This window comes from Colletes latitarsis, chromosome 2, assembly GCF_051014445.1.
Source record: "Colletes latitarsis isolate SP2378_abdomen chromosome 2, iyColLati1, whole genome shotgun sequence".
NCBI classification, from domain to species: domain Eukaryota; kingdom Metazoa; phylum Arthropoda; class Insecta; order Hymenoptera; family Colletidae; genus Colletes; species Colletes latitarsis.
In genome coordinates, this window is record NC_135135.1 from 17,949,131 (window position 1) to 17,963,808 (window position 14,678).

At 38.9% G+C, this 14,678-nt stretch overlaps 1 protein-coding gene across 2 annotated transcripts in view; it reads right to left on the reverse strand.

Moving 5' to 3' along the window:
- The window catches only part of Fur2 (furin-like protease 2), a 406,778-nt gene that overhangs the window by 380,584 nt on the left and 11,516 nt on the right, over window positions 1-14,678 (reverse strand). For both annotated transcript variants that reach the window (XM_076782798.1, XM_076782796.1), the window contains exon 3: window positions 10,281-10,776. In XM_076782798.1, the coding sequence (XP_076638913.1) occupies window positions 10,281-10,463 (183 nt within the window). In that variant the 5' untranslated portion in view covers window positions 10,464-10,776. The remainder of the gene's footprint in view (window positions 1-10,280; window positions 10,777-14,678) is intronic.

Sequence of the window (14,678 nt, forward strand, 5' to 3'; positions counted from 1 at the left end):
GCGGAGAGCTGGTTTGTTTCTCCTCGCGAGAGGAACTCGACGAGGCTCGTAGAAATTTTTGCTCGAGAACTCGGTGATGTCGGACTGGCTAACGGGATTCGCGACTACGGTCTCTTTTAGTTAACGACCGTATCCGGAAGAAACCCACTGGTTCTCGCATCTCTACTTTATCATCCTGTTTACTTTCATTTTATTACTTTTCACCATGCCTTGCAATCACGCTTATCTTACTCCACCGTATTAACCCTCCACATACACCGTTTTAGGCGTTCAAAACATTCTTCTTCACGTTCGAACTTCAATATATCGAGAAAATAAATTTCGAATTTGGGGTTCGTTCAATATCGAAATTTAGAAGTTAAGAAACTGAAGAATAGTAATGTAAGTAGAGGTATAACAGTAAAATTCATTCGATCTTAAGGAAAGCAAACTTTGAGGAATTAAATATTTAAATGTTAAATTAAGGGCAAATTGAAAACTAAATTAGGTTACGAACGAAGCTTAAATATTAAATTTAATTTCTCAAAATTAACTCGTATTGAGGTCGAACAAAGAAAATTGTCCAACTTGATCGTTTACATTTCTGAATGCAAAGTAATTGGTCGTCGTTTTTGTGCAGTGTTATTTATTTACTACATATATTCTGCTTATACAACTGATACCACTTTGCTTCAGTTTCTCTATTATTAGTATCACGTTAGATTATGTTAATCCTCTCATTAGCTTATATATTACCTTGATCTACATACTTAACTAGTATACAAGTGTTTTTTACCTCTCCAGAACCGTACTTTATTTTTTTTTTTTTGCTAGTAATCTTCATTCCACGTTACAGATGAATTAACATTGTAAAAAAATTGTTTAATTAACAATGATTTACCTTGAGGAAAACTTAATTCCTGTCCATCGAGTTAAAAAAAATATTCATGATTTTGTTCCGTGGTTTATTAAAACGAATTTATATATTCATTTTAGCAATTTTATTTGTCTGCTATTCTTATTCCCGATCCTCGGATTTATTTTTACACCCATCGCGAGTTTATTGTGGCATAAAATGGAGACACCTACACGAAACACAATTGTCACACATTATTATTTAGGTATTGTTCGACCAGCTACAACAGTTGCCATTAGCCTAACCGCGTCCTCTGACTTTCTACTCACTCCGTGTGGGTCACCGCAGCCGAACTTGCTTTAAAAGTTTGCTCCGTGCGTTGTATAATACGAGACTGTAAGCACATTACAATAAAGACGGCAAGTTAACGTAGAAAATCACTATGGAACGAAACGACCGCTTCCGTGAATACATTTTTCAAAAATGCACTCTCTTGCAACTTGAAAAGGATTGATTTAAATATTTCTATAATCATTTCCAGATTCTTCTTACAATCGAAAAAGATATTTTTAAATTGCAATTCAACACAGCAACGCACGCTTAAATTTCCATAAAATCGTGACCCCCTAAATTTCCACGATCCACCCCTTAGAAAATACCAAGCTTGCCATCTGCCCCTATCGACAAGATTCAAGTTCACGAATATTCAACTTTAAAAACTGGTTTCGATTAACGGTTTAAAGAGTAGTCGAAACCATTGATATCGATTCTGTTCGTAAGCCAGTTGGGGAATTTTCATCCGATAAAATCATAGCGCAGCATAACATAATAAATTTGCACTGGAAAGCGTAACAATATTAACTTTAACTATATCACGCGATTTCTTAATAACGCGTTTACACATGTTCGTGCATTCATCGACGTTACGCCTAACTTATAAACTTGCAAATCTATGTGCATACCTTAAGACAGGCTTTCTAATTGTTAATCGTCTCTGACGTCGTTGCGATTAATTAAAAGTAACAAATTACACGCAGTTTCGTACGGGCGAACGAGTCAGAGCTTACTCGAGCGCTGCTCTGTGGATCTAATTAACGCGTGCGACCAATTATTAGTCTCCGATCGTATACTTTTTGCCGAATGCAGAGTATAATTTGAATTACGGAGGGTTAAACGGTTTTACAGGGGGTTGAGAGTTCTGCAAGATGATCTATTCCCAGGTCGACTTGCAACAGTTCGTAACGAAGAAATAGTTACTCAAGTTCGTGAACAATTCTCGTTGATCTGCGTTTAATTATTCGAGAGATCGTTGATAAGGTAAATACCTTCTGAAGCTCCTACCGGAGTAATCCTAACCGAAGATCTCGGAACGACGCTCTTTCCATTCAGGAACTTCTTAGAGAAACAAATTCAGAACCATCCTCCCTGGTTCCTAGATTTTGGTCCCTATTGCTCAAAATCGCAATCAAACTAAACAGAAGATCCGATGACATTGATACGTACACACACGGAAAGGAAATGTGTCTTTAATTTACTCGAACTTGCGATTGCTTTCGTTTCACATTGTGTTCTGCACAAATCTTGTATAATCTTCCATGCCGACCATCCCTGCTCGTAGGACCACGGTACCAATAACTCGCGAATTATGGGATATAACATGGACGATAACGGGGTCATGGGACCCCATAACGACAACCCTGGGGTCTCAGAACGCCGTAGCAACGACCTCGAGGTTATGGGATGCGATGTCGATGACCTAACGCTTTCGGGACACGACAGTAACGACCACAGAGTTGTGGGTCGCGACACAGATATTTCTAGAAGCCATGGGATTCCATGTAGATTGTAGAATTATTCTTGAACCCCGTAGAATTCGATACAGAAACCGCCCTTGGGATATTTTCGCAACCGTCGGACGATTCAATTCGCGAATAATGGTGAAATTTGGGAATCTAATTCGAAGCTTGGAAAGTCTTCGACTTGAAAATTTTAATAATCGATGATTTTACGGTTCGAAGTTTGCAAACTCCAAATACTCTGTCCCCGACACTTTTAATTGGAATTTCCAGAACACCCAGGACCCATTTTGACGAATGCTTTCACGGTTTCGTGACACCTTGCATTTACTGTCGTTGTGAAAACGATTTTCACAGATCCTTCCCTTGGTCTTCTCGTCGGTATCGACAGGACCTCGAGTCCCTCGACTCCCATAACCGTCGAGTACAATCGCAATTCGTGAAACGAGACCCAACAAGATACGCGGTTCCTGGAGGTCGATGTCCTCGGCATCCGGTTTCGCGAATCCGACGTTCCTCGAGGTACACGACCCCTGGAGCCTGGACCACCGAAAGGAATTTTATCGAAGGGTACAAACACTCTTATTACGATTTTATTTCGTGAGCTATTCGTACGATATTAGGTAAAATCTAAAACAGTATTCTTACAAGGTTAAACTGTCGAAGCTTTATGTTTTCGAATATTCCGTTTTTCACGTACAAACTATCGATGGAAAAAGATTCGTGGATCGATGCGTTTCGCGGAGTTCAAAGGGTTAAGATAGTAATGTTTAACGAAAGAAAGGACGTTCCGGTAGGAAATGGCGTTACCCATCATCGCGTGAGTGCTTGTCAGCCGCAAGGAAAGCGAAAGAGTACGAAGGAAGTGCTAAGATTTCGCTGTCTACTTCGAAGACTAAAATAATTTCGTCAGTATTACAGGCGGATGTTTTACGATCGTCTCGGGACCGAAGGTAAATGGCTTCTGCGCGCATTTCTTGCGAAAAGAGAGTAGAAGAAAGCGAGACAACTTCTCTTCGGCCAGGAAATATAGTAACTTTCCGTCGGTCTGTAGCCGTCGGTGAGTACATAGCTGGAAAATATAAAGTATGAGCCGTGGCTCGCGCTCGGAAATATAGACGAACAAGTATGCCCAGTGCATACCTGGCCAACACCCACACCCAGTCACGTGAGAAACACCCCGGGAACCTTATGCGAAATCCTTTCTCCGCGAATGGCCTCGCCTTAATATTGCATCGAGCCAACTTTTCTGGACCGAACCACCGCGACGTAGACACGTTCCCGACCTATATATTCGCGGCGACGATCGAAACACGTTTAAATCGATTCCCGCGCCTCCAACGACCGTATCGAATGCCCCCACGCTCGACGAGAATCGACGATCGAACGCTGTGGCCAAACAAGCATCGAAACAGACCTCGTAGACGATAATCGAACTTTCAAATTAGTTTCAAGGCACATGTCGAGAAAAGAAGACCCTTCCTATTCAAAGTTCCCCGAAATCGCGTTCTTAAATATCGAATCGATAAATCCTGACTCGCTTAACCCTTGAGCGGTAAAATAATACTAAAATTATTTAATATATGTCAATGTAACTATTTGAAAATTTACGTAATCCTCCAATTAGTCCATTATTTTTTAAATGCTCCAAGGGAATGTTGATTTCCATTTACCATATACCAATTGCACCAAACAAGATGAAAACTCACACAGTCGACTGATCGTTTAGACGAATCGATAAATCCTGACTAGCTTAACCCTTGAGTAGATTATTGTTAAACTAATAATTATTTAATATATGTCAATGTAACTATTTGAAAATTTACATAATCTTCCAAGTAGTTCATTATAATTTAAATGCTCCAAGGGAATGTTGATTTCCATTTACCATATACCAATTGCACCAAACAAGATGAAAACTCACACAGTCGACTGATCGTTCAGACGAATCGATTCGATAATTAATAAATGGAATTTTTGCTTTCGGTTAACAGCTATTTCTCATTTGGACGTACCAAGTTCGTTCGTTTTCGAAGATGGTGGGATAAGGTAAGAGCGTTCTATCGATGATCTGGCAATCTCGGTTCCCCCGGGAACCCGTGTTTCAGAGTTAGTGCAAATACAGGCGACTTGATTGCGCTCTTTGTGACGTACAAAGAACTTATTGCATAGCCGATGCCTGAGGAAGACTGATAACAGGGGGGCACAAAGCGCACGCGGACGCGAGATTCGTTCCAACGCTTCATCGAATAACGTTACGGCGCGTCCGCGGCCATTGTTGTCGTTACATAATGAACACGATCGCGGTTTATTTGCTGGTTGTCGCTTAGGAGAAAGTGGGAATGTTGATACACGCGTAGTTTACAATGGAGAACGTGAATACGTGCGCGCTCGGTGCTTTTGTGCTCCCGTTGTCGCGAAACTAACGTTCGTTCTTGTTATTTTTATTTTTATTTTTTTATGACGCAACGGATGCGGAACGGTTTGCTGAACCCGTAGCGAACGTCTACTCTTGTCACTTCCACGGAATTTTGACGTGGAATTATATTAAAATTTCTGCTCGCCAAGATCCGCGAACGTTGAATTTACGCGAAAGGAAATTTCCAATTTAATCCTTTATAGTCAAAATTGTCTCTTTTCGAGAAAATTATGCGACCATTAGTGAACGCTGATAACGAGATTGAAATTGAGTTAATTTAAAAAATATGACCCTTGAATGAGATATTATAAAATAATTTAAAAATCGATCAAAGATTCTGAATATAAAAAATCTGTAGTAGTTGAAGTTACTATTTTTCTAGAATAAATTAAATTTTCTAGCTCCTAAATCGATAGTCAATTATATTTTTGTCAGCCTTCTATTGTGATAGGACGGTCTTGCAATTTAGTTAGACAATAATCAAACATATTGCTACGCCGTCAATATTCAGCGATCATTCGCGGAATACGAATCAGCTGCATTCACTTTTCACGTGGCTCGTCTTTGTTCCAACGAATATTTGCATATAAAGGGAAACCGTAAGCCCCGCTAGGCGACGCCATATCCATCTCAAGCAGAAGTCGAGAAACTTATTCCGAGAAGAGTCGAACGTTTAAATTTTGGGCCTTGCGTGTCAAGAATGGATCACGTACAGTTTACAGAGAAAGCCAACGCCACGTCCACGCCTTCGAATCGATGATCCGTCGATCAGCTTCGACCGTTTTCTGAAGATCCAGCTTTTTTAACAGTTTAAACGTAATAAATTGTAAACCTAGTGGAGGATTTTCAAGGCAGAAGTATCAGAGCGAACGAAACTGCGAACGAATAAACAACGAACACCGCAACAAAGACGTGATTTATAGATCCCGCGACTTTTAAGTGGCGATAACCGGTTCGGTCGAAGGTGGATATCGTCGTTCGAAAAGTAGTAAAATTTTTTTAAACCCGTTGCGTCGATGTAAAATTTCGTTCGGGATCCACCAGAACGCAACAGTTACAGCCGGAAGTAAAAGTTTCATTGCTTCCCGCGGCGAAAAGTATGCAATACATGTAAAAGATAAACTAAAGGAAAATTTTTCGATAGACTTTATATCCGTCATCGATTTAACGAGCAAAAGGTTACAAAGGGTAACCGCGATTTCCCAACGACCTTTCACAGTACAATAGAACTCCATTTATTGGAGTTATAGACGCCTTTCATTGTTGAAAAAAAATGGTTAAATTTCTCAAAAAATGAACAGTGAGGTTTAACTTTCGTAAAAGAATAATTCTCTATTATTTAAATGAAATATTGGGAAAATTCAAGCTCGAATTTTCTGGCGCGAAAATTTGAAACCCAGATCTACAACTTACAATTAAATTATTCTGTACGAGGAAATATCTTTCGTATCGTACACTAATTTTTTAACCTGTATAATAACAACTAAACGAAACAACTGGCAAAGTTACGAGTTTACGTGTACGGATTAATCGATAAAAGATAAAATGGGGAAATTGTAATTTTTACAGCGACTTAAGCTGCGAATTCCTGTCTGGGAAAAAAAGGCTGCTCTTATCGAAACCACCGCGCAACTATTAAAAACACTTTCGACTGTGAAATGGCTACAATGTCCTGGAAGTTTCTGTAATACACGATATCGCGATAGGACGAACATTAAACTCGAATCACGCGAAAGTAAAACCGCTCGGAGACCCATTAGCAAACTATGTCAATCCGAAACGATAGCCATAAAAGTTTTATAATGAATTTGATTGCCACGATAAGACGGTGAGGCGAATTTAACGCGAGCGTGGTCTTCGAATTATACGTTTAATTGCAAATTGTTAGGTTACTACCACTTGACGGTAATTCTAACGACGGAAGTTCTTGTAATTTCCTGACATTTTTTACTACTCCATGTACAATCTACCTAGACTACGATATCGTGTTCATCAGTGTGTTCGATTCACTTGCAACGAAAGATATTTACTAACGAAATAAATTAATCGAAACCCAGACCTAATCCAGACCTACCACTTGATGGTAATTCTAACGACGAAAGTTCTTGTAATTACCTACTCGTCCTGACATTTTTCACTACTCTATGTACAATCTACGTGGACCACGATATCGTGTTCATCAGTGTGTTCGATTCACTTGCAACGAAAGATATTTGCAAACGAAATAAATTAATCGAAACGCGTATACGCGAAACACGAATTATTATAGATATACAGCGAACATCGTGATAGCCTTACGTAAGCATGATTTCTTAGTTTCACTTTCTAAATAAAAAAGCGTTTTATTTAAATTTGTATCTCTCGAAATAATTGTATACGATTGAAATAAAATTATAAACGCATCTTTTTTACGGGAGATAGTGAATTACGACGTCGACACGAGGCGAAAGTTTCGAGAACCGTCCCCCCTCCCCCCCATTCTATTCGAAGCCAGAAGTTCTTGAAAGTCTTGAAAAATCTCGAGACTTAATAGGTTTAACGAATTTCAATGTTCTTCAAAGTTCCCGGAGAGCCTCGAAAGTCTTAAATGTTTCAGCATATTTGTAAGTCTCGAAGTACTTGGAGGCTTTAAGAGCCTTCCGAATAAAATTATTAATTATTACGTGCAGTTATTTCCTGTGTATTGCCACTGTTCTCTTCTTCGATACTTATATTCGTTGAGCTCTGGTAAATCTTTTCGAGGCCCATCGAGGCTTCTCAAAGTACTTCGACTCTTGAATAATATTTCAACGCGATCGAGCCTCTCGCGTTCGCAAGGACTTTGGTCGAAATACTGTTTACGATAACGTCTGATGGTTTTTGTCAACGTTCCGCGAGGCCAAGAGTTTTTCCTCTTATTAGTAATTGTTTTTCTTGGAACGGAACGTGCCTGGACGCATGATATAAACAAACCTTCGCCACGATCCTTGGTAACACGAATATCAAGGAAACGAGCTTCCAATTATAGAGTTTTACTAAAATTTCTGTATTTCTATATTGTCCATATTTAACACTATGGCTGTCGCGTCGCCCATATATAGGTGACAGAACTTTTAACAGTAGAACTAAAACAATTAATTCTCAACTTGAAATGTTGAAGAAAATAAATTTTAATAGGCTTCATAAATTTTAATAAGATTATGAAACTACTAGGACAACTTTTTTTTTCGTAAAATTTTACACCTTCTCGAATTTTTTTCTAAAAAGTGCGTAGGATTTCGGGGGTATGTCTATTCACCAAAAATGATTGTAATTGACCCTTACAGCCAAAAATATTTTTTTTAGAACGATTTGAAATTTTTTAATTTATTTGCTAATAACTTTTTAACGAAGCCTCAGTCAAGAAATTGATATTCTTGATTTTCATCTTATTTTGGCCTCTAGAATCTTCCATTAATATTTTTCCCAGGGGTGGCCGAACACCCTGTATATCCTACGTGGCAAAACGTTTATTTTCGAATCTTATTTATTTATTCGAAGAATAAATATCGATGAAATGGCGGAATTCCAGAGTACGTAAAGCGACACACCCAACAATCGGAAGGTTTGTTGGGGTCGAAACGAAGCTCTTTCGCGGGTCAAATTAGCAGGAGCGTGCGTGCGACACGCATAAATTGATTTCGTAAATAAATATGGATATCATTAATCACTCTTCCTCGGAGTCTAGATTATGTGGTTCCATTTATCCGAGTTGCCGCGGTACCGATCAAACCGGTTAATCAACGTTCCGTAGTTTAGCACTGTGACACATTAAACGCATTATAACTTGACATTTATATCGCGTTTGTTAAGCGAACGTTACTCGCTGGGACTGTTCTAACTATAATAAGAAAAAACACTCCGGATAGTCTTATCTGCGGTTACGAAACGACACGGACGCGACATCTGTTGAGTAACTGAAGACACAAACACGTTCCTAAAAGATTTAGCGAAAAATAAATTGATTTCTTTCTGCAAACATTTTTTAATAGTTTCGAGTCGTGGAAAGACGATGTTCGAAAAATTAGAAACGTTAAAAAACTTTGAACGAAATTTTGTACATATGTTTTTGAAGCTGGAATTCACAGTTAATATTTTCTATAATATTGTGTCTTTCGTAATTTTCTTTGGTGCTTCGCGCATTGATTCGTCGACTTATCTACGGTAAAACTTTTTCGAGCAGAGGAAAACACGTTTCATTTGTCCCCGAAGAGGGCTAAGCTGTTGTACGTGAAACGTAAAAACCAATAATAAAGGATCGTCCATCATCCTCTTACGTCAACGTTCCACAACCCAAAGGTTTCTTCTTAATCAACGTTTCAAACATTTACGACGACCCGATAAAATTTTTAATGGATAAACGTTGCGCTTTAGCTAAATTGCTCAGCGTCCGGAAGCAAACTATAATCCATATTCGCCAGAGTTGAATTTTATTCGCGAACGGGGAATACAAATTTTTCAATTAAAAACTGTTAGACGAGAAAAGAATTACAAATTCGTCGCTATGCTGTCGAGAAATTTAACTTGCAAACTAACATCAAAGAAATGTCCATATCTATTGCAACGTTCGCATAACCTACCGGGAGCGTGCTCAGCAGAACTCAGAAATGCATTCTTGCTAATCGAAGTCACAGTTGCGTTACTGTTATCACGATACGCCTTATCGGTACAACTATAATGTACAAAAATACATAGCATTCTATTTAAAAGAAATGGTCATCGTTTCTTGAAGAACACTGAAAATAATTGAGAATCGTTGAGAAGGGATATCAACCACAATTTTCAATATTTTCGGATGAAAAAAAATACTGTACATGCATATGAGTTGAACAAACATATCTAGAAAATTTCGATACAAAATAATGTAGCTGATATTACAAAAAAAATCACAAAACGAACGTTTAAGCAGCAATGCCTCCTTAACATTAGAACTACCGACAATTATAGTGTATTTATTTGTAAATTTAGAATTCTCTTCTGGAAAAGTATGATAAATTTTCAAAAGACCAGTCGAGTAAATTTTTTAGAATCTTTACCAGAAATTACGAATCATTTTGACTGCTTTGATAGTTCTAGCGTTAGTAAGATTCGACACCCATTGTCCTGTGGGTGGTAGATGTCGGTTACTTTCGGGCTTTGCTAGGTAAACGGTGTCTTGTAACGAACGAATCGGCGGAAATTTGCATTAAATCATGCACAGAAATCCACTCACCTGTCCATAGTTGTCGAATCCATATTTCGTGGCAATCTCGGCGGCAGCTTCCGGTCCATCCGGCACGTGAACCGCAAATTGATTGGTGTAGATTGGCGTGGATCGCAGGCGTGGTACAGGTTCCGATTTCACGAGGGCACCGATCACCATCAGAACGCACAACAAGCTCGCTTTGACGACCATCTCGTCGACGGGAAGTGACGAAGAATATGTATTCTGGGTACACTGATGTTCTACCGATCACCGTTCGCGGTTCAAATTTTACCAACGCGACGCGATCCCGATGTACGTAAACCAAATCGCCCGTTAAATCCGACCCGTTTCGCGAATTTTCATTTAATTCCCGTATACCATCGCCGCGAACATACCGCCCGAACGATCGACGGAGAACGAAAAGAAAAAAAAAGATAAACAAGGATCAAGGAACGCGAGTCGAAGCTGAGACGCGAAAGCTCGAAACGGCACTGCGAAATTTCGGTCACCCTGGTCGCCTTATCTGTAACAGAAAAAAAAAGGAAACCACGTTACTGGCTGGTGCGAACCAATCCAGCGTCGCTATAGTCCTTCAGGTACGACGACTGTAATTATCGAGAGGATTTCCCTCGTGTTCCAAATATGGTTCACAAATACACTACAAGTTTCTATGTTTTCTCTAGTATTATTCTTGGCGACGCTAGTTTCCGATTTTCGTTTAAATGTTACTTGAATGATTGTTTCACACTACTACCACAATATTACCAACAGATGAACGAAAAAAACGAAAATTGATTTTTGATGGAGACCTAAGCTAGTTCTCGCGGTAACAGGGATGCAAGTCTTTCTAGTTATGATGTATGATATGTGTAAAATAAAATCTGCATCGTTTGGTGCGGGGTTAGGAACTATCCATTATTTCCCCCCATAGTAAATTCTAGATATTATTTTACAGCATCCCTAATCAAAGTAGCGTCATTTCTACGATAATTATTCACAGTCTAAAAATTGATCTTGTCAAAATCCTTGTTTCGAGGTCAGATTTGAACTATCGAGTAACGAAACGTTTTTTCGTAACTCAATACTTTTGTAATATTTTCAAATAAAAAAAATAACAAGTTCTGGTCTTTCGATTGAAGGAACGTTACCTGAAAAGGCCTGAAAAGTGTTGAGAAAAAAAATTGCCAAATATTATCGATAGGTTGAAACTTATCGGTGGGTCTCAAACATAATCGCTCGTAGAATCCCTAAGTTGCCGCGTTGGAGGTTTGCCAGGCGAATCGATAAAAAAAGAAAGAATTTTAACAGACTTCGCTTATCCTTTTGTTTCCGTTCAATTTCCTTGGTAAAACGATTGCCCGGGCGCATAATGCGCATCAATATTGCTGCGCCATTGAGTCACAACCGGGCGGACAATTACTCGCGGAGCCATCGGGAAAATGTCGACTCAAAAACTGGAAACCGATAAAACCTTCTTCCGTAGTTTCGCTTGTGTCAAGTTCGGAAAAACGTGCACGGGAACTTTTAATAAAATCAAAAGCTTCCGTGCGCCACGGACTTCGCCACCCGCGCCACGTAAAGGCGAAGAGCGTGCTCGAGAAGGATTTCGAAAACTGTATTAAAGTCATCGATGAAATTCTTTCGATTCTACGGACCTCTGCAGAATCCAACTCGACGAACACCCGATGAGTCATCGAAAATAACACGCTTATACGTCGCTGGTGGAATCAAAAACGAAGAAAATTTCGCCATCTTAAATTCTAACATTAGCGTGTCTCGTTCTTGTACGAACAAAAATAAGGAAAAATAAAGTTCATCCTGAAAATTTCTACGAAAAGTTGTTTGAGGATATATCGCTGTTGGAACCAAAAATAAAAAAGGATAGTAAAATAAAATTGTCTGATTAACAGACTGTTGATTCTGTCTTTTCTGCTTCTCGTTAAAAGTACAAGTTTCTTTCAGCTAAAAATGAAGATTGTGTATTATCCGAATAATTTTCAAAGTTTTTAAATGGCGGGGTAAAAAAATGGGCCATTGTCCGTTGCCAAAGGGTTAATCGTCCGTGGAGAAAGGTTTTGTAGCGCGAGGGGGGGGGGGGGCGTGTTAAAATTTTCGCCGCGATCGCATTCGGCTGGTAATTTCGGTATCGGGTTTTGACGCGGTGGGTGTTTAGGTTAGATACGTCTTATCGAGGCAACTTTTTCTGATGGATGTTTGCTAAATTGCTCCGAAGTTGCTCCGTAATTAGAACAGAAATATCGTGCAGCTGTTCCTCGGTGGCTTACTTCACGCGACACTCTTGCACGTTCCCCGCGTAATTACAATCGACTCGGTGTTTTTATTCGGTCACAGCGTGCCTACGATATTTTTTTGCCCTCCCTACCACCCCCCGCCGTCCCACGGTATCATGAACTTTCCAATTTGTAGGTTCTTGGAACCTCTTCTTTCGGACGCGACGATGTCAGAGGCTATCTAGAGAAAGATTGATGGAATTTAATTGGTCACACTGGCAATTTATTTTATCGAGAGGAACGGACGGCTTTCTTCTTTCTAAAGTCTTCTTCGCTTTCTACTTAATTTTCGACTAATAATAGTATTCCCCTTAATGCGTCATACGGAGTGAACTCGTGGACCAAACTGCTATGAACGAAAGTAGAAGATATGATTCCAAGAAAATTGTACAAGGTTTAGTGATTCTTCCGAAGAACGTAAAGAATAAAGAAAAATCTTTTAATTTTAATTGTTACATTTCGTTAATATTACGGGGATAAAATTTGAAATTTCAAACATTTTTAATGAAATTTGTACCAAGAAACAAAGTGGAATATCTCGTATTCTGAGTAAATAGTTCCATTGTATAAATATAAGTACCAATAAAATTCATTAACGATAATTTTACAAATTGTTTGAAGGTATAATAAATCCAGAATACTATATACTAAAGATTTTCGTTACTCTTTGATGCAGATAATGAGTTCTTCCAGGGAAGTTTATTTTATCAGCGTTTTCTCGTACAAATAAAACCGAATTTACTTAAGAGCAACTACGTGGAATTAATATCTATCGTTTTCGACTCGTTTCATCAAGTAACCTTATTTTAATACTACGAATATACTATTTTTTATGAACTCCATTGTACAATCGATTCTTCGATAAAATTTCTTCCGTTTCTCAAAAAAACAATTCCCTGTGACTAACCAAGAAACCAAAAATAACGATTTTGGTCTTTCTAGCTTTTATGATATTTCCATCCAATAATTACCGTATTCAAATTGTTAGTATACCCATCTCCGATCTGCAACGCGAATGAATATACAATCGATTCTATTTTAAGATTAGATAATCGATAATATCAATAATTAATCCCGATGAATATTTCAAATCCTTTCGATATAATGAATCGAGTGAATACAATAACTATGCGATTAAATAATTATTATCTTCGAAAGTAGGTCCTAGTGTATTTTCTATATTGAATTTTCTCCCACAAATAAAGCAGATACTTATTTTGGTAATTGTTCGTTTACGTAAAATCGATAAATAAATTTACTAATACGGTTCGTATAGTTGACCTACCGTCTGCCATAATATTTTCTTTCTCTTAAACCGGTACTAGAAACGTTCTTCCTCGACCGTGCGTCGTGTCTACGTAAGAAAATTCTCAAGTAGGCGCGAACAAGTATCGAAGGACGATCATTATCGATGCACCAGCGAACGGCGCGAATGGAATCGGTTAGGATTGCCGGGGGAATCGGGCGAAATTTGACGGAATTTGTCCTCGAATTCGGATGTGACTCGACGAAACTGCCGGGTACCGATCGATGATCTAATTTCGATCGCGAACTCTATTCAAACGACCCTATATTCGCGGAAGTTCGGCAAGTAGCTGGGAGTTCTGGGCAAAAGGAGAAGTCGACGGCGGCCCCGTATTGTCGATAGTTACCAAACGAGCGAAAGCCCGATCGAGTTCTACTCGGGTGGCTTCGAGTTAACTGGATTCGCTCGCGAAATTGCTATTACGCGCAACAGTTTAGCGGGGAAATTTGAGCGACGCGTGAAAGATGTGTTTTCCATCCTTCTTTTCGCCACCAACAGAGGAACCACTAATTTCATCTTTTCGTCAACTCGCTGGGCGCCATTTGCGAATCGCTAGCCAAAGGAATTCGCGAAAATTGGCCATTTCCCAAAAGTCGAACTAAATTTTCTTACAAATATTTGGGAATTACTGTTAATTGAATTTAGAATATACAACCTCTGAGTCTCTGTTATCCAAACTGAGGTGGAAGGTAGTTTCAGTTATCCGAACACGTATTCTGCTTTTTGTATGAGGTCAGTGATAGATGCATTGCTTGTATGTAAACATATTATTTATTCCAGAATATATATCTAATTTACTTCCAATTTATATAATTAAAAAATAAAAAT